Source organism: Ammospiza caudacuta, chromosome 2 (assembly GCF_027887145.1).
Source record: "Ammospiza caudacuta isolate bAmmCau1 chromosome 2, bAmmCau1.pri, whole genome shotgun sequence".
Taxonomy (NCBI): Eukaryota; Metazoa; Chordata; class Aves; order Passeriformes; family Passerellidae; genus Ammospiza; species Ammospiza caudacuta.
Genome location: NC_080594.1, coordinates 34,782,794 through 34,803,106, shown reverse-complemented (window position 1 = coordinate 34,803,106; position 20,313 = coordinate 34,782,794). Strand labels below are relative to the sequence as shown.

Below are 20,313 nucleotides of genomic sequence, written 5' to 3'. Positions count from 1 at the left end.
GTGAGCAGAAATCCCTGGCAAATGACCGTGCTGGAAGGATGACGAAATCCTGAAGGACCCTTGGTGAGTCTGGGCTGGATTGTGCTTGGAGCTGTGCACTACTCTATTACTTGCTGCTCATTTACAAACATGCACAGTCTCTGTACCTCTTCCCGCTGATGTGCTGAGGTCCCACAGCAATTGCAGAAGCCCTCTCTCCATGCTGGTGTGCACCACCAGCAGACACAGGCAGGGCTGCAAAGCAACCTACACTTTTAATCCCACTGCCTCAGTACCAGTAAAATTGAGGCGTGGACGTTGGTGGGAAAGCACAGCCTCCATGCCTACATGATGGTCTGTGGCTTACTCAGGCTTGCATAGACTTTTTTTAGAATGTGCACAAAGCCAGACTCAGTAAAGTCTTGTGGTTGACACCAGAGCTCCTGAGCTATGTCCAGCATCAAACATCACAGCTCCATAGGTGCCCAGCCAGATTTGCTGCTCAGGACATCCTCCAGGAGAGTATCAGGATGTCTGTGGGACTGAGGTGTTTTGTAAGGCATTCCCCCTAAGAAAGGTCCTTGCAGGATGTTTCAGTGGTGGAGGCAGAGGAGTAGGATGCTCATTCTCTAAGCATTATTTGCTGACACATTTTGTTCCAGAGGATGATCCCAGAAGCTGAAGAGTCTGGGAAGACTCCTGCAAGCCACAACAAAAGGGCTGTTTCCAGATGTCTGCTCCAGGCTCTAAAGGGAGGGCTGCAGAGGCACACAGCTCCTTCGTGCTGCAAAGACTTTGAGCACAGGCAGCTGGTGGAGGGAAGCTGAGATGGAAGCAAGGTCCCTAAAGCTTTGGGTCTGTGTGGTACAGCAGCAAGACTGGAGATTCCCATGGGCAGGGCCAGGCTTTTCAAATGCTCCCCATGCGCATTGTGCAGGTTTGTTTTCCGAGGGAAAGCCATCCAAAATCCACTTCCTCCCCCTGCTTTGCCCATAAACTCTCTCCCCCCATTTTTATTTTTCAGCAATCTACAAAGCTTTTCTCCAAGTCAGGTGAGACTCAAAAAACCAAGTTCCCTGCACTGTGGTAAGTCTGGGGCATAGGATGCAAAGGTTTATAGTCAGAGGAGGTTACCCATTCCTACCATGGATTTTCTCAGCAAATGTGAGTGTAACCTTGTGTGAAAGACTCATGCAGATCACCTTGCCTCAGTCTCAAAGTCTACAGAGAAAATTATTTGAATGGAGTTTGGTGAATCAAGCAAATTTAAAAGGCTCTGCAGAGCCACCTTGTGCTCACCAAAAGCATTCTGGAAGAACACAGCAGTTCAAAAGCAAGGAGTCTGAATAAAATATACACAATTTATTTATTTATAGGAGGTTTACAGCTGTACAATGTTGGCTTTCTGTTTGGACCACTCTGAGCTTGTGCAGCACGATACATCAGTGCCTTTGGAGATGAAGACAAGTCACAGCCTGTTTTAATAGGCAGATGTCAAAAAGAAATGGATTCCACAGAGTGTAATGCCAGGCTGCTTGCAACCATTGAAATGATTAACAAAAGAAATGTGAAATCAATCAGACATGTGTCCTACCCCATTCATGAGGGACTGGAAAGTGCTTTTCAGACATGCCCTCCTCTCAAAAAAAAAACCAACCCAAAACCCCCTGAATATTTCTGTTTACTTCATTCAAAGAGAAAAGGCATCAACGATAGGAATGGCATTTCAATATTTCCCCTCCCTCATCTGCCCTACAAATAAGAGAAAAAGAAGAGTAAGAAAGGTAATTTTTGTTCTTCCATTGGAAATGTAGGGGAAGAAGGCTTCTGCTCTAACTTTTCCAAAACTTTTTTTTTTCTTAAAAAAAAAAAAAAAAAGACAAATATTACTGATATTAAGACAATTTGGTCCTGATATAGAGTGATTTTTTAAGAAGCTATTAAAAAGCTGCCTTTCCTTTCTTTATGGCTTGATTCTCTGTAGGGAGCAAGGAGGTTGCCCATGGGTACCAGGGCCCCACAACTCCTTGGTGAGCTTTGGCACTGCTCCTTGGGGATCTTGGTGCCATTTGGCACATGGCAGGGCACTCCCGGACAAATGGCTCTCCTTTGCTGAAGCTATCCATAGCCTGATTTCCTGTGAAAACAAGGCTAATGCAGGCAGGCTGGACACCTCCATCTGCTGATGATGGTGCAAAGCTCCTGTCAATGCCAAATAGCTCATCCCCCTGCCAGGTGAGGTATCTTTGGGCATCCCTCTCACATATCACTCTGAACATAAGCCTGTGAGATCTTCTCCGAAGACCCAAATAATACCTTCTAGCTCCACAGTCCTGCTTCCATTTATTTTCAGTGATGAGTCTCATAAACAAAACCAAGATAAAATCAAAATATCTCTGAAATGGTCTTCCTAAATTCAAAGATTTGCTGTGACCGTGGGATCAAAAAGTTGCTTTACCTATCTAGGAGCACTTAAGTAAATTCTGCAAGACTCTGAACGAAACTTGGTCCCAGTGGTGGCACCTGGACTTGGAGGGTGCTCAGTGCAAGCCAGGAGTAATTGAGATCTGGAAAGAGCATCATGGGTACCGCTGCTTGCCTTTAAGTCCTGAAAAACAAGACCTAAGAACACAAGCAAATTAGGTAAAAAAGCAAACTCTTAGCTGCAGGACTGTGAAGATGAGGCAAAGGGAAAAAAAGCCCACAAAAATCAATGCAGTTGCACCATCTATTTTTGGTTGCACCAAGAACTGAGCTAGCAGGTACTTTGGAGAACACTTCACCATGTTTCAGACTTAGCAGACCTTTAGGGACTTTAAAAAAACCCCAAACAGACTTGCAGGACAAACATGAGTATTTAGTAGGACAAACAGAAACCCTTTGCTATAGCAAAAGCAGGCTTTCCTGTTCACTTTTGTTGGAGGAAAAGGACTCTGCCCAGGTCAAAATTTAGGAAGACTCAAAGATTTTATCACATGTATTAATTTCCACTTGCATGCAGGTGACTGCAAAATATTTGCTTAGAAAATCTGACTGAAAAATTCCTTTAACTTGCACCACTTTAAAGGCACATGAATAAAACCCCCAAACAGTAGGGGAAAAAAAAAGGTTTGAAACTTGTCCTAGTCAGCTGCTGAAAGGTCAGACAACGGGTTGTTGTTTGGTTTATCTGGGATGGTTTATAAGAAGCCAGATTCTGCCACCCAGTGGAACAAGGAAGATTAACCCAGTTTTCATGGAAATCAGGAGCAGACTGTAGCCACAGACACATCCCCAAGGATGCATTTGGGTTGTGCTCGTGGGACTTGCTCTAGGACTGTGCAAGTCATCCTCCACAACAGGGGACTGGAAATTAAGGTGAGAGATGGACACTGGTATGAATTAAATATTCCCAGCATTTCCAGGCTGTACTGGGAGCAGTGCTCCTCTAGTACAAGCTAAAATCCCACTATTTTTAAAAAGAATTTGAGAAAGCGAGGCACTGAGAAATGATGCACTGTAGGCAGCAGTACAGATGGAGCTCATGGAGCAAAGCTCCCCATCCCTTGAACTTGACACTTTGGCCTTCAGAAGAATCAATCTTCTTTTGCCTAAACACTGAACTGCCCCAGCAGACAACCCACCCCAGCTCCTGGGGTGAGCTCTTGGGATGGGGATGGCATGGAGACATGGAGACAGCAGGCACCATGAGAGTTCAGGAGGCACCCACAGGAGCTGGGTCCAGACTGATTCAGAAACCTGACCCAGAGAACTGTTATCCCACCACAGCTGTTGAGATATTTCTATACTTCAGAGTTGCGTGGGGCTGAACAAGACTTGGGTGGAGACAGCTTGTCCCCAAAATTATGGAGCCTTTGGTCTTGCTGCCCCTGTGGATTTGGGCTGCTTTCGTGGGTTTTCCTTGCAGTTGCAGTAGGCAAACCCATACCCAAAAATCACCCAACAGGCCCCGATCTGTTTGTCCACTTCTCCTTTGCTGTGGTGCCTCGACAGATAAGCGATTACATGGCAATTTCAAGGGAGACAGCTCCATGCACACTACTCCTAATCCAAGCAGACACACTGAAGATGTACTGAAGCAGCTGGTGGGACCGTGGTGGCCACAGGTGTGCGTGGTGGCATGTGTGTGTGTGCCAGCCTGTGTAAACAAACAGCCCCAGGGCATGGTGCTCTGGCTGTCAGGACACACAGCGTGCTCACAGCGGTCCCACAGCGCACGTGGCAGCCGGGGGGCTGCAGAGGATGCCAGCAGAAGGATCATTGCGGTTCCCCAAAAAAAAAGGCACCATTTTTTTAACATTGAAAACACAAGATTGGCTCCTTGGAGTGGAATGCATGCATGGTTCATATACACTTTGCAGATGGTAGGTAGGCTCTGTGTGTTCTTTATATATATATATATATATATGTATATGTACGTGTGCATGTTTATATTCACATATGTGGCACCAGAAGAGTCACCCTTGAGTACTCAGACATTAGTGAGGACGTTACTGCTGAGCAGCATCACAGCAATGGTTCCAGGGAGGTCGTTTGACCTCCTGTTCCCCCTGTCCTGGAGGTGCAGCGTGTGCACCGACTGCCGGTCGCTGGGATCCCCCGTGAGCACCACTTGGCCCAAGAACTCGTCACTTATCAAGTTGTGGTTCCAGATCTGCAGAAACAAAACAGGCATGAGGGCAGCTCCTTCAGGGATGCAGCCAACCTTCATGAACTGGAGAGAAGGGGTTACTGGGGACATGCCCTGAGCTGAAGCCACGGAGGTGGTGAGGCGTGGGGGTGTCACTCTGGTAGTGAGAGGGATGAAGGACATGCCTTTTTTCAGATGTCACCGTGGTGGTGAGAGGCTGAGCTGGGGAACAGATCTGCTGTGGACAGTGTGAGGAGAGAGCAAGGGGTCCACGTGACAGAGGGTCTCCATCCCTCAGCCCACTGCTTGCCTGCCAGGTACCTGAACAATGATGGGTTGTCCTGGCTTCTTGCGGTAGAAGAGCCCCTTTACATCGAACTCTGGTGATACCGTGTTCTTCTGCACTGGAGAGCGAACCTTCTGCCCTTCACATTTGATGATCACATAAGGATCAGCTCCTGAGGAGAGAAAAGAGAATGTTTTCTTTGTTGTAGCTTCTGTAATTCCATAGAGTCCTTTTGCAGGGATGTCATGCAGTACTTTGTCTCCATATCCCACCAGAGGAGATGGATATCTGTCAAAGGGTTTGTCACACCCCAGATGATGTCAATGGCGCTCAGCTGTTTGGCTCAATTTAATTCTATTAGGTGACATTGTTTCTGGGCAGCAGGTGCTGATGGACTGCCATGAAGCTGGGGAAGGGTCTGGATGGAGCACAAGTCTGATAAGGAGCAGCTGAAGGAGCTGGGGGGGGCTCAGCCTGGAGAAAAGGAGGCCTGGGGGTACCTTATCGCTGTCTACAACTGCCTGAATGGAGGATGTAAGGAGCTGAGGGTTGGTATCTTCTCCCAGGAAACAAGCAACAGGACGAGAAGTATGGGCCTCAAATTGCACCATAGGAGGTTTAGACTGGATATTAGGAAAAACTAATTAATCAAAAGGGTTATCAAGCATGGGAACAGGCTGCCCAGAGTAGTGGTATAGCCACCATCCCTGGAGGAAATTAAAAGATGTGTAGACATGGTACTTGGGAACATGATTTAGTGGTGGACTTGGCAGTGCTGAGTTAAAGTTGGACTCCATGACCTTAGAAGGCTTTTCCAACTATTTTCCAACAATTCTATGATTCTATGAAAGGGCTGCCTCTCTTGTCTCCATATTCTACAGGAACACTCCTTCATCACCCCAAACTCTTCTGACCATTGCAGTAAATGTTCCATGGAGGACATGATCCTACTCAAGTCTCCTTTCAGCATCTGCTCTCCTAGAGGCAGGCAGAAATAAAACCATGGAGAGGAGAAAGAGGCTCACACAAGGAAATACCAGATGGAGGATGAAGTTGGAGGACCAAATTCTCATACTACCACCCCACATCTGGAGGGGACCTGAGCTTCCAGGAGAAGGAAAGAGTCTCTCATTAGTGAATACTTTCACCTTGCCAAACAAGTGCTTATTTTGGGAATTTCAGTAGAGAGAGAGAGGTATTCCTATGGAAATTTAACTGCCAGAATGCATTTTCTTACCATGAACTTTAGTGGCTATGATGGAAACACAGACCAGTTGGATGAGCTTTCCTGTCCAAGGGAAATGTGGAAATGAGGAGGAACAAACAAGCCCCTTCTGAGGGCCAGGGATTTTGACTGCCAGACCACCTCTTTGCTAACTTTCTGTTTGCAAGGACCTGGCTCCCCTGGTGAGACACAGCTGCTGGATTTCACATCTGGTTTTCCAATTTACCTTATCTTTTGGGATGCCCCATTAAATTCTCATATTCCATCAGCCAGGGCCAAATTCCTATCTGCAAATCACTATTTCTAAAGTAGTGTATAAGGCCTGGCCTGGGATGTGTGAGAGATCCAACTGCACTGGAAAACACCAAACACACTGTTGGTGGTGGGAGCTGAACAGCTGGAAAACAGCTGGAAAAAAGCAATTCCCATGGGGTTTTTGTGGAGAAGATGTTTCATGACTCCAGAATCTACAAGAAGGAAAGATAAACCTCCTTGTTTCTCTCTGAAGTGAACACTTCAGAGACCTTTGGCTACAGATTTCCCTGCATTGCTAAAGCTGCACTGACCTGTTGTGAATAACACAAGAAAAAACCACATGCCCAGAGTTAAATTCCATCCCCATACACCAGATAGGGTATAAGGACTCCCTTTGTGGCATGTGATAAATAAGCACACTTAACTAGTCCTTGTTTAGAAAAGATCCTACTCGTTACTTTCAGGGATATAGTGACAGGCAGCCCTGATAATAATTATTGGGTGAAAAAAAAAAGTATAATTTTAATTGGGTTTTATTAGATTTTTTAAAATTTTTCAATTTTGATATTTTAAATTCAGCTTGAAAGTGTTTGGCTTAATCTTGCCACAATTACCACATATCCTTGACTCAGGAAATGGGGTAGAAAGGCTAGGATCTGATCTATTTCCATGGTGGAAAGGTATTTGCTTCTCTAATGGTAGCCTCTAGACCTTTTATCCCCTAGCAATCTTCTAGTACAAGCCATCACTACTACTGGGTTTCCTGGTCCAGAGGCAGACAGAGCATGGGGCTCTCACCCTGAGCCTCTGTGTGGCTGCAGGACATGGGGAGGTATGGTCCTGCTGCCATCTTCCATGCAGGAAAAGTGATGGATGTCAGAACTGATCTAGATCCACACCATTCCAAAGTGAGCTAAATTTGGCATACCCTCTGCTGATAGGACATTTATCCAGCCCCCAGTGATGAATACCACACATCAGGCTCATTCTCTGTCCCTCTTACTAAGAAGCTTTTAAATAAAATTCCTGACTTTTACAGCTGCTTATACTTGAGAGGAAAGCTTAGGTTGTTACAGGACCTCTGCTAAGGGCTTTGGGGAAGTTTTGGGAAGGTCCCAGGTAACAGCCTAAATACAACAGCTCCCAGATCATGTCCACTGCAAGAAGTGAGTTTAGCCCTCCATGGACTTTCCCCTCCTCTGGTGTATGACTTAAGTATGTTCACAGAAAAAAAAAATATCTGAGGATATAAATTCCAGCAATGTCCCACTTCATGAACCACTTCCCAACTCCTCCAGGGCCAGACAACAGGCAGGGAAAGACCAGTACCTCCTTGGGAGTCCTGATTCTTGAGCCCAGCTGCAGCAAGGACATGGATCTGGGATACCACTTGTGGGTAGCCACACATCCCACTCCAGCAGGTGTGTGGTGGCTCATCCAGGGTCAGCTCTCTGCAAGGAAAAACACGTGGCCTTTGAGAGGTGCCCAGTCTTATCCCAAAGAATTTGCTCTGGCACAATGAAGGACTGTACAGGCCATTCATTTAAGTGTTGGACTCAATGACCTTTGGCTGATCCTTGTGGGTTTCTTCCAACTCAGAATATTCTGTGATTTTGTGACTACACACTGTCAGACTCTGTTCCTCACTCCAGTCTCAGCCTAGGTTTGGGATGCTCTCCCATATCATGCTTAGAAGCAGAGTGGGAGCTTCTCTGCATGCCTGTGGAGATACCTGCAAAGATGTCCTGTCTCTTGACCACCCTTAACAGAAAGCCAAGAGCAGCTGCAGGCAAGGCTATGACCATTCAGGAAAACCACAAATCAAAAGCACAGGGCTGCCTCCAAAGAGCCAATTCCATTCAGGAAAACCACAAATCAAAAGCACAGGGCTGTCTCCAAAGAGCCAATTCCTCCCCATCCCTGCTCGTGCTCCTTACCGGCAATCTGAAGGCACGTCTGTGAAAATCCTGAGAAGGAACTCGCCTTCGTGACCGGGGTCAAAAGTGGTGGGGATGATGACGTAGCGGCCTTCCTTCAGGTCTGTCCTCAGGAAGACGCTGCGGGAGTTGATGTAGATGGAGCTGGCCACCTTCTGCTGCAGCGTGTGCATCCGGTAGTTCCTATTCAGCTCCACCTGGGCAGAGATCACAGCGGATTGTCACTGGCTGAAAAGGTACTGGTATCCACCATGGGGGGGAAAAATTGCAAGGATTGAGTCCATAGTGCCAGGAGAGCTGGAGATAAGAGAACCAGGAAAAAGGGTCCCAATTGTGCTGGGTGGAAAACAAGTGTGGATGTGGCTTTCCAAATTCTTTTGACTCAGGGACTCATCTCCTGCATCCCAGCTTAACACTGCAGACCCAGCAAACAACACATAAGGATTAGTCTAATAGATTTCCACATTTGGAGAGAAAAGACTCATCATTGCTTTTAGCAAGAACTGCACAGAATCACAGAATGGTTCTGGTCGGAAGGGACCTTCAAGATCATCTGGTTTCAATCCCCTGTCATGGCCAGGGACACCTCACACTAGAACAGGTTACTCAAAGCCACATCCAGCCTGGCCTTGAACATTTCCAAGGATGGGGCATCCACGGCTTTTCTGGGCAACCTGCTGTCCATGCTGTCCCCTTTGATATCCCTCTTCCTCTCTAGAGGAGGGCAGGCTGTGCTGATGGCACCCCAGAAGCACCCTGATAATGCTTAAATGAACAATCTGGTCATGCAGGGCTGGTGCACCACCCCACACCCAGCAAATTTACAGTGGCATTCAGGCCAAGATGCAGAACCCCAGCCTACCTTATGGATATCAAAGCCTATGGCCAAGTTCTCTCCTTTGCCCTCTTTGCGACTGGTCCTTTTGGGCTTCTGCTGGATGGAGATCAGCACTTCATCTTCTGCCTTCTTCACATCAAACACATACTAGAAGCAAAGAGAGGAAGGTAAGGGAAATATTTATTAATACAGGATCCCTGGACATGGGTGGGGGTGGATTTAACAGATCCAACATCAGCTTCTCCCAGTCCACCTCCAAGCAGGGACAGCCTGGCTTAAAAAGGGTAATACAGAGCTGGAAGCTGGACACAACTCTCCCACATCCTTGATGGCAACTCCTGCAATGGACCAGACCATTCTTCAACTGCTTGTTACATGAAGGACTCAAAAGGACCTGGCTTGTGATCGTGAGAATCCCAGTTTAGAGAGAACAAGATAATTGCAGAGTCATTTATGTTGGAAAAGACTTGTAAGATCACCCACTCCAACCCTTAACCTAGCACTGCCAAGTTCACTGCTAAACCATGTCCCCAAGTGCCACATCCACATGCCTTCTGAATGCTTCCAGAAATGGTGACTGTACCACTGCTCTGGGCAGTCTCTCCTAGTGTCTTTCCCTTCCAATAAAGAAGTTTTCCCTAATATTCAATCTAAACCTTCCCTGGCACAACTTGAGGCTGTTTTCTCTTGTCCTACCACTTGTCACCTGGGAGAAGAGACCAAATCCCATCTGGATATGATCTCCTTTCAGGAAGTTGTAGAGAGCCATAAGGTCCCCTCGAGCCTCCTTTTCTCCAGAAAAGTCTGTTCCAGGAGATGAACTTCAAGCTAGAAGGAAATGGCTCTATGGGCTACACCTGTCCTGGTAAATTTAACAGCATCAAAGTCTGGGCATAAAAACTGGAAATTCGGACATCCAGATTGTTGGAAATCACTCCTGGCCCGGTTTGACTGGAACCAGCCAACACTGCTACCCTGTGGCACAGTTTGTTGTTCCCTTGTGCCAAGATGCTATACACTAAGCACTTGGATGCAGTCTCCTTGATAAGAGGGATAATGTTAATAGAGTTGGCCTCCCTGCTGGTTATGCTGTGCCAGAGAATTGCCATAAACACAAATAATACATTACAGGTCTGGTAATGTTTTGGCCTTCTAGGTCCCTGTAGGAGAGTTAAACACTTGGAAGCACACGTGAAAGCTCCAGAAGGCCTCTGCCCCATTACTCACTTGGGGGTTCTGCAAAAAAGTGTCCTTGTGGTTGATGCAGCCTCCGGAGCGGTTTTTCAAGGGGTCACTGCTTCTGGTCCATGCCCCGTGCAGCACTGCCTCCTCCCAGGTCTTGTGGATGCTCAGGTAGGAGGTGTTGATCAGACGGCACTTGATGATGTCCGTGAAGTATTTGCAGAAATCTTCAAAGGTCATCCTGAGTCAGGAAAGGGCAGAACTGGGTTATGCTGCTTCATTCCCTGGAAAGGTACACTTCAGGGATTTTCTTGATCACCTGTTAGAGAGTGTGGGTTGTCTCTGATGGCTGATGAGTAACAAAAGCTATTCATCAGATATTTCCAGAAAAGATGGAGATACCTTTCTCTATGCCTGCAGTAAATACTTCTTGAGTTCAAACAACAGATCTCTGTGTTTTGGAGTGGGAGAAGTAGCACAGTAACCCTTTTGCCACACAAGAGTAAATGTTGTACTGAATTATTCCTGGTGAGGCTGTGAAGTTCAGTACATTTAGGACAGGTTCTCAGTACCCTGGTGAAATGGTTTGGCCCCTGAGCGGTGCCCTGGAAGAGCACTTTGCAATTCCAGGGCCATGGCCATCAAAAGCCCATGGGCTCAAGCAGAGAGCTTCACTAGAGATCCTACACCTTGGAAGCCTGTTTTCTCTGGCTAACTGTATGCATGGAAAAGATGTACATGCTCCATGAGGTGGGAGGATGCTGTGAGCATGGCCTGTAGTGACAAACCCAGGAGGGACTCACCAGAACTCTCCATCATCTTCCACTGTCATTCCCATCTTCTCCCTCTCACTTTTACTCACTTTCTGCCACTCCTCAGACCTGTGGGAAGAGACCAAGATCATTACTCAGAGGTAAGGGACATGCAAGAATTTGAGGCACAAGGACTGTATAAAGCCAGTCCCCATGCTGCTCTGGTTAGGTCATCGGCCAAACACATGGGAAGTGCAGCATGGCTTGGAGCTTCAACTTCCTTCCTGACCAGTGGAGTTGAATCCAGTCTGGCAGGGTTTTATTTGGCCGGTACAATCACAGCCCTATCCATAAAGATAACAAATTTGACTGTGGCCAAAGGCTCTGGCTGCACCAGCCCTTGGCTCCTCATCTCATCCCCAGCCATCACAGCAGTTGGTGGTGACAGAGGCTGATTCTGTTGAGTGCTCGTTTTGCTGGTATAAGACTGGGAGCACAAAGCTGACCTATGCACATCCTTCACTAGTATGAACAAACATGGAATCACAGAATCACAGAATGGTTTCAGTTGGAAAGGACCTTAAATATGATCTCATTCCAACGCCCCTGCTATGAGTAGGGGAACCCCCCACTAGATCAAGTCACTCAAAGTCCCATCCAACTTCGCCTTGAACACTTCCAGGGATGGAGCATCCACAGCTTCTCTGAGGAACTGTGCCAGTTCCTTACCACCTTAATAGGGAAGAATTTCCCACTGAAACCAGCTGTCCATCCCAACTCACGTGTCACTCCAAGGGCCGTTCCACTCCCGCTCGCCCCACGGGTTGCGCATGCGGATCATGTCCAGCTTCTCCGACTTGAAGAAGGACAGAAGACCATGGCCCAGACGGACCTTCCGCACGTCCGTCACCGCGTACGCGTGGCCCTTCACCAGTCCGCAGGCCAGGCGAGCCTCCATGTCAGCTGCTGACGTGGCCTGGCAGGGGGACACAGACAGTGCTCAGACCAGGGGGACATGACCACCGCTGCAGGGGCTGCGAAAGAAAGCAACTCAGATTTCCCTGCAGATATCTTTAAGCCAAAAAGAAGAGCATCAACAGTCAGGGAGAAAGCCAGCTGGTACATCTCAGATGCCATTTTATGTGCTGCATCCCCCCTTTTCTAATTTGTGTCATGATGTCTCTGAGCTCCCATACTGGCAACTGATAAAGCTCATATACTGGTTATACTGGGAGGTTTGGAAACCAGCATTTGTAAAGATGCCCAGATGCAGACACCAAAATGCCTTTCTCTAGAGTGGATCCCCTCCTAGCCTTAAAAGAGTGCTGGGATGAATGAGGGCTCTTGGACATAGCAACAAAGAATAAAGGATTCAGGATTCACTCCTTTTGCCAGCTTCCAGAAGCGGGAACCCTTGGCCACAATTTATCTGATCTAATTTAGAAGTTTCTAACTGTGTAAAACAACTGCATCCTAAAACACCTATTCCCACAGCACTGTGGCCATACTGGCAATGTTGCTTACTTTGATGGAGCAGCTTATGAGGCCTCCCCTGTTGTGCACCTTCAACACGCGCTCAAAGAGGAGGTTGCGCTTGGCTTCATCAGCGATGTAGTCCCCTTCGGTCAGGTCGATAGGCTCAGAGACCCCACCAGTGAAATCCACCAGGGCATCAGCTGTGTTGCCTCCATCCAGGGCCTCATAACAGCCTGACAACCTGAAAGAGGGTGGCAGGGATGGCACAACACTGGCCTGACATTTTAAGGGGTTGGGAACAATTCTTGGGGCAGCCTCAAGAATGGAGATTGCAGTTGACCTTCAAGTGGGAGAGGACAGCAAACTAGGGTGAAAAAATAGGACCCACATTCCTTGCTGCACTCTTGGACCAATGTAAAAGGAACTTTAAATCACTAGAATAGGTGTTACTTAAAGAAACATTGAAGGGTGTTTTGCTTTGAGGGTAAATTAGGGCTAGAGAAGGGTTTTTTTCCTCAGTGTTTGTCTGTTTGAGTCATGTACTACTTCTCCACAGCAAAGATGTTGTTTCCACTGCTGCAAACTAGCTGGTGAATGAACAGAGAGGAAAATCAGAGTGCCCAGGTCCCACTTTATCCTACAACTGCCTGGGTACCTACTTGGCATAAGCTTTCTCCACCAAGGCACACCAGAACTCATTCCTGGAGTTGGAGTGGCAGTAGATGAGCTGATTGTGGAGTGTGGGCAGGCGGTCATCGATCACCACATCCAGCCACTGACCAAAACGCCAGAACTGGAAGTGGAAGATCCCCACGTAGCTCTCGGGTTTCTCAGGGTTCCATTCCTGCTCCTTCCAGTCTGGGATGACCTGCAAAAGAAGAGGCACACATACCCAAATTATTCCCTTTTTTTTGGTGGGATTGACTCTCATCCTGGCACTAATGCAGACAATATCAAAGACAAGGAAGATTATGAGGGGGATGGACTTGCTTACAGTCAGCTGGGGCCAGATTTTGGACCTGGTTCTGCCAATGCAGACTAGATTATCATGTATTGGAATAGCTTAGACTTCTCTGTCCCTTGGAAGGAGAAGTTAAAGATCTTTGTCCTCTTTCTTATAAACCTGCCTTGGACATCTGCTGCTATCTACTTCTGTAGACAGGCTATTGGAGCAGATGAGTTCTTTGCCTAACCAGGGATGGTTATTTTTATGACCGTGTCTTTTGGTTTTTTTAGTGTCAGTAGGGTACCACTAACAAACAGCACCTTCTTTGATTCTCCTACTTGATTCTGGTGTGACTTGACTGGCCCAAGAACAAGTGTGGTTTTCATCTACCTAGTGCCAACAAAGATACATGCAGCAGATACTCTGCATGAGCCTACTCAGTTAAGTAAAAGTGGGAAAAGCAGGATCCCCATTCCCTCAAGGTCTCCATTCTTTCCTGTCAAGACCTACCAAACTCACCCAGGCAAGCACAGGGAGGTGATTTGATGAAAGATAGAAAAGAAGGCCTGAGGTGAAAGAAGCCCTAGAGCAGCTGAGGGTCAGAGGAGGCACAGGTTTGGTGTCACTGCCAGCATGACAGGCACAAGCAAAGAGGAACTGCCAAAGTCCATAGTCCGTCATGGCTGCAGGCACCACCAGCTCTGCTTTGGATGGAAAATTCACCCAACAGGTGGGACAGAACACACCCAACAGCCAGGCACAGAGGGTACATGCAGGGGGATCTGCATCTTGTTTGGAACAAGGATACAGAGACACAAGGCAAGGCAACACCACACCACAGTTTAGCTTTTGCTGAGGCTGGAGGCAGTGTGGTTTTACTGCATGGCCAGGGCGGGCTGTGAGGCCATATGTGGTTACTGCAGCTGATGGCTGACAAGGACTGACTTACACAGCAGCAGTGAACTGACTGACTGTCCACAGCCCTGATACTCCACTTACCTGCTCCCAAAGGGTCATGAGCTCAGTGACAAAAAACCCCAAAGTGTCCATGCAAGCATGCATTATGTTATTATGTTCCAATACACCAAATAATCCCTTTTATGTGGAGAGCTGAGGGGATGGAATAGGAGAGGACACAGCTACATTGCATGGAAACAGCCTCACAAGAAGTCACAAAGGTGGTGAAACCACCTTTACTGTCTACCCTTGTCCAGTTGACAGAGCTGCTTTGTTTTTGTTGTTGTTCATTTGTTTTTTGTTTGGTTGGGGTCTTTTTTCTGTTTTTTTTTTTTTTTTTGTCTGCTGTCACAAAGCAGGAATTGTGCAGAGAGAATTCCCTCTGAAGAGCCCCCTGACTCCTTAGCTACCAGCAATGATCTAGTCCAGGGCTCTTATTGCTCCTACACTGAAATATTAATGATGCCATCAGCCCTGCAAGCTCACAGCCACTCTTCAGTCATATGGATCAATAGAAGCAGAGCAGACAAAGCCATGAAACAGAGCCACATTTGGAGGGTTTGGGGCTTTATAGGAGTGCTAACAACTGTGCCCCAGAGTCCTCTCTGGAGACTGCCAGGAGAGGTCAGCCAGCCCTCCATCAGTGCCCATGGATTACCTCCTGACTGGAGCTCATCCTAATGAATTGTCATAGGGAGCTGTTGTGATAATCAACTCGCTATTAATGTGGGCTTAGAAATGATCCCAGCATTGATCAGAGGCAGCTTGTCTGCCAGAGCTGGTAGTGACAGCTTCCAGCTGGCTGGGTCTGAGGCTTGCTCCTACTGTCACTGGTGGCAGGACACACAGGTCCCCACCATCCCACTCATTTCTTCCCTTGGGAACAGCTCTGGGAGCATCCTCCAACACTGAAGGCAGAAAAAATGGTCAGCTTTCATCCAGAGCAGGGTCCAGGAGCAAGGACTGGTTGTATTTCTACCCTGACCCAGGAGGAAATGAGGGAGTCTGATCTCCACAGGTGTTCCCTGCTGGAAAGTGTGGCCATAGACCACCCATCCCAGGATCCCAAGAAGTCCTGCACTCAGCTTGGTTGTGCTACACTGGGGTAGTGCAAACCACATTTTTCTTCTTCACCCAGCTGTGCTGCTTTTTCCTTAGGGGTTCACAAAATCTGGAGCTGCAACACCATTTAGTGCAACAAATTTACAGTGAAAGCGTTCAGAGATGGGTAAATTGGGAGCTCAAAAATGCCAGGTTCACCTCCCTAAGCTGATTTAGGGCTCTTTTTCAATTTTCTTAAGAGTCACTAGATAAGAGAAAAAGTACCTGTGACCCTGGAAAAAAACCCTCCCTGATTAGAAGGAGAAATTGGTACATGCCAAGTTCTCCAAGCTTTGTGCTGGGAACTTGCCAGTTCAGAATAAGGAGAGAGGCACCCAGCTGTACTACTCTGCTGGGCTGTGGTACCAAGTGGGATGAAATTGCCCTGGGAGATGGGACAGGGTGATGTATCTGAAAGTTTTTATACTGAAACTGTGCAGGGATAGTTTCAGTGACTGGCAAAAAAAGGCTCATCTTCCCTGCAGCAGAGAGAGATCACACTGGTCCCCTCACTCTCTCCCCAGTTCTGAAGGAAACAAGGATCCACCTGAGAATCACTTCCCCTTCTATGCCCAGCTTCAACCCCCTCTTGACCCCAAAAAACCTGCTCAATACTCCATGAAACCTTTCAGAGAAGAAAGTAAATGTTCATCTTAAATTTTACAGGAAGTTAAAAGGGGCTCAAGAATACCAATATTGAGCTGAAATTTGGTGCTTTATTGTGTGTAGGATTAGGGCAGCTGCCAAAAGGAGCATGAAGAAGACACAAACAGCCTCAATCCTTAAGGGGAACCCATTGTCCAGGCTTTTATTTACTGTGGTACACCAATACCCAGTGAAATATCTGCAGCAAGAACTCTACCCTAGCAACATAGCAATGGCATATTGTGAGACTTAGCATGCAATAACCCCTTTGGACGTTGCCAGTGGCACCTGTTATTTGGTCTAAAGTGGTTTGTAGTCAGGAACTCTGCTCTGGGATGTACAAGGAGGGGTTTTCTACCCCAAAGTCTGCTAGGACCCTAGAGGGTGTTTGGCCAAGCAGGGATGCATCCACTTTACTCACCGAGCCCAGCATTTCTTGGGGTCTAAACAAAGATATCAACTTGTCTGGCAATGGCCATGGCATGGCTGTAGGATTTGGTGGTGGCTGGGCCTTGGTTTTGGGCAAGATTCAGAGCTCCCACCATCTCTCCAACCAGCAGCTGATCTGCTTTCTCTCTCCTCTCTGCCTGGCATAACTTGTGCATGCCATTTTATACATTATTGTTGGGCTAGGGAAGGCATAGGGTCTGCATCTCTGGAGGTCTGGAGAAGAGGTTGGACTCTTTTTGGGGCTGGTCTGCCTAAGTTCACAGGCCACAGGTACAAAGTCACCTTGCCCTGGCTTTCCCATCACTGCTCTCTCCTTACTCATCTTGGGAGGATGTCAGGCCACCCCTTGAGGAGTACTCACACACATTTGAGTGCAATCTGAGCAGAGGACCAACTGTGATAACACTTAGCTCTTTCAAGGGACTTTTCAATCTGTGTGTCTCAAGAAGCTTCATTGAAGTACTCTCCATTTTTTGGTGGAACAAAAGGAAACATCCAAATGTAGTAGTTTACTTGCAGTCATGGGGCACTCAGGGCAAAAACACTCTCCTGTTCCAATACTTATAAATGTATCACTCCCCTCTGCTCCCCTGGTCACCCTTCCCTGTGTTTTCAGGGACAGAAGCAGCAGGTTCCTGCTCTGTGGCTTGCAAAGTGCTCTGCAGCCTCACGGCTCTCTGTAGACACTTCAGACTAAATATTTTCATGGATGCTTTAAGGACAGAACAAAGCACAAATTAGTTCTGCTGCAGAGGACTCATTGCTGGCCTAGGCCACTCTGAGCTGCTGGCTTAGCCCACACACACACACACACACACACACACACCTGCTCCATCCATCTTGGACCAACAAATTCCACCCTCCCCCCAGCAAGAAATGGTGGCAGTGGTCAGAAAAGGCCGGTCCGACCTCCCCATTAGTCCAGTGGGTTTACAATCTGCAGAACACATTGAGTGAGTCCAGGTGTATGTACTTCAGCTTCACAGCAAGGTGGATTCTCCATGGGACTGGTCTTCAGAGACTCCAAGCAGCCACAGCAGCAGCACAAGTCATCAGAGCCTGCAAGCACTCAGCACCTTGCAAGGAGAGGAACTCCATCACAAACAATGGCTAGGATGGAAACTGGAAAGCAGGGCTCTCTCCAGGGGTCCCTGATGGTTTCTGGTATGGCAGTTACTCATTTTTCCAATGGGTTTTTGGTGTGCAGTTGCTACAGTGAGAGGACAGGGCAGCCTTGTATTTCCAAGCCAGTAAGACCCTGTGTGAATCCCTGATGAATTCACAAGCACACAGTCTTATACTCCAGGCAAATGCAGCAGCAAGCTCATGGTCCCCTTCTCTCCATCATTTGGACAGAAGACAGCACATTTGGGGAATATTTCACAGGGCTGAGGGGCTCCAGAAGCACTGAGCTGTTCTCTGCTTTACCACAGTGCTGGCTCTCATTAAAAAGAAAAAAAAAAAAAAAAACAGATGCAAAAATGGAACAAAGAACTGAACTGAAAGAAACATAGCTGGAAGGAGAAAAAAGCTGAGCAAGAGGGGATCAGGCTTTAAAAACAATGGAGCCTTTCAGCTGAGCTGGTTCGAGGCCGCCAGTGAAAGTGAGGAGAAAATACATCACCTTGCGGATCTGGGCTAGCTCTGCTATCCTCTCCCCAAACTCCTGGGCATCTGCCTCATTGCACAGCACCTCCTCAGCTCCTGGCTTCTTCCAGAAGATTCCCACTGGCTCCAGCAGCTGCCGGTTCATCAGGTGGGTGAGGTCAGGAGTCCAGAGCTGGGAGGTGCCCGTCACCGTGACCTTGCCGGGTCTCTCCAGCTGCACGTCCCAGCGGAGGAAGCGCAGCTGGTGCTGCTGGATGAAATCCACTCGGAAGATGTGCTCATTGGGATGCAGCAGCCTCTCCCCGTCCTGGGCCCTCACGTTCCTTTGCTGCAGGCTCTGGAACCGCAGCCGCATGCGCCGCGTCAGCTGCTCGTCGCAGGTGAAGGGCAGCTCCAGCGTCCCTGCCCCAGCCGCCATCACCCTGGCCGCTCCTCTGCTCCGTCCTCAGCAGCGTGTGGCTCTCAAACGGGACACGCACGGGGAAGGATCAGACAGGCCCTGGAGCTGGTGTCCCTTCTCCACAGTCACAGCAGTGCTAGGCAACCTGGCCCAGTGATGCAAAACACCCCTGGGGCTTCCCCTGAGCGCCTCCAGACGCATCTGCAGATCCAGAGCTGTTGGTGCTGCTGTGCACGATAATCTACAGGGAGGAGATGTCTCATGTCAGCCTCCCCAGTAACCTCCCTGACAACCATGGCTCATTAGCCCAAAACAAAGCCAGGGATGCCACCTTGGGAGGGATGAGTGGTAGTGGTTTTCTCTGAGTGTAGGTTCAGGGCTAACTCAGGCTGGAATGAGACTCTGGAGGAGTCTGGTCCAAGCTACTGCTCAAAGCAGGACTTACTTCAGAGTTAAATCAGTTATGTTTCTCTGGGCTTCATTCAGTCCATCTTTGAGTATCTCCATGGAGAGAGGTCCCACAGCCTCTGTGAGCCCTGTTCCAGGGTCTGACTGAGCTCATGCAGTAGATAAGCTGCAGCTTGTGCTGCTGTCCTTTGTCCTCTGGCTGTGCATCCCCACAAGATCCTGGCTCCATCTTGTCCACACTCCCCTATCCAGGCAGGATGGAGCTCTGAGCAACAAGGTCCAGTGTCAGGTGTTTCTGCCCATGGCAGGAGGGATGGAGCTAGATGACCTTTAAAGGTTCCTTCCAAGCCAAACCACTCTGTGATTCTACAATCAAGTAGCTACACACAGCAATTAGCTCTGTTTTACCTTCTCTCCTCCTGGATGTACAAACCCACTTTCCTCCTGACCATTTTGGTGGCCTCCATCAGGCTGTGCCATTCAGAAAAAGACAGGAGGGTCCCAAGGGACAAATTGACTGTAAGTCAATGAATAGCAAACTAACATGACCATCATGCCCTTTTCTGCATGGCACAGCTGGCAGGAACCAGACACCACACTGCTCCTGCAGCAGCAAATCAGCACTAGCATCCTGGCATGGTTTTGCCTCTCATTTTCATGTCTCCACTTCTTTTCATAAAAGCCAGACACATCTGAATGGTCATAGAAAGGGTGTTACAGAGCCAGATCACACCTAGAACCATGTAGGGTCATCCAAGACTCAGGAATTTAGAAAATAGCTCTCAACTAAATTCCAGTACCCCATTCTCACTCAGTGATTCACACCACACAGGCATAATGGGAAGCAGGGACATGGAGAAAGCAAGGGGGAAGAAAATGTTTGAATAAAATAACCTCCTAGAATCCCCAGTGATGTGCCAGCCTGCCTTATTTTCTTGAAGGTATTCCCCCTGCCCACACTTAAGAGAGACAGTTTCACTGAGTGAAATGGAGCAAGGGACATGCAGAGCCTATGTTACATCCTGGTGCACACCAGGAACACATTTTCTAGTAGCCAGGGGTGATCTGGGCCAAGATTCCTGGGCTGATATTTCAGAGATACTAAAGCCTGCATCAGCATCTCTCAGTTTTTGCCAGACCCCAAATAGAGACAACATGTGATAACATTGCATGTGTAATCACACTTAGGACCAAGGGGCCCATTATTTCTGTCTCTGAGATCTTCAGCAAATAAGAAA

The 20,313-nt window shown here is 47.9% G+C and overlaps 2 protein-coding genes across 2 annotated transcripts in view; both read right to left on the bottom strand.

Moving 5' to 3' along the window:
- Nucleotides 1-1,359: 1,359 nt before the first annotated feature.
- Nucleotides 1,360-20,313, bottom strand: part of CAPN5 (calpain 5) — a 52,707-nt gene continuing 33,753 nt past the window's right edge. Inside the window, exons 4-13 of the mRNA XM_058824806.1 lie at nt 13,220-13,428; nt 12,609-12,801; nt 11,867-12,060; nt 11,136-11,213; nt 10,378-10,573; nt 9,175-9,297; nt 8,313-8,509; nt 7,705-7,826; nt 4,931-5,067; nt 1,360-4,633 (exon numbers count right to left, since the gene is read on the bottom strand). Of these exons, the coding sequence (XP_058680789.1) occupies nt 4,451-4,633; nt 4,931-5,067; nt 7,705-7,826; nt 8,313-8,509; nt 9,175-9,297; nt 10,378-10,573; nt 11,136-11,213; nt 11,867-12,060; nt 12,609-12,801; nt 13,220-13,428 (1,632 nt within the window). The 3' untranslated portion in view covers nt 1,360-4,450. The remainder of the gene's footprint in view (nt 4,634-4,930; nt 5,068-7,704; nt 7,827-8,312; nt 8,510-9,174; nt 9,298-10,377; nt 10,574-11,135; nt 11,214-11,866; nt 12,061-12,608; nt 12,802-13,219; nt 13,429-20,313) is intronic.
- OMP (olfactory marker protein) lies at nt 18,206-18,685 on the bottom strand. Its single transcript, XM_058824807.1, has one exon. It carries the CDS (start codon nt 18,683-18,685, stop codon nt 18,206-18,208), a length of 480 nt encoding a protein of 159 aa, XP_058680790.1.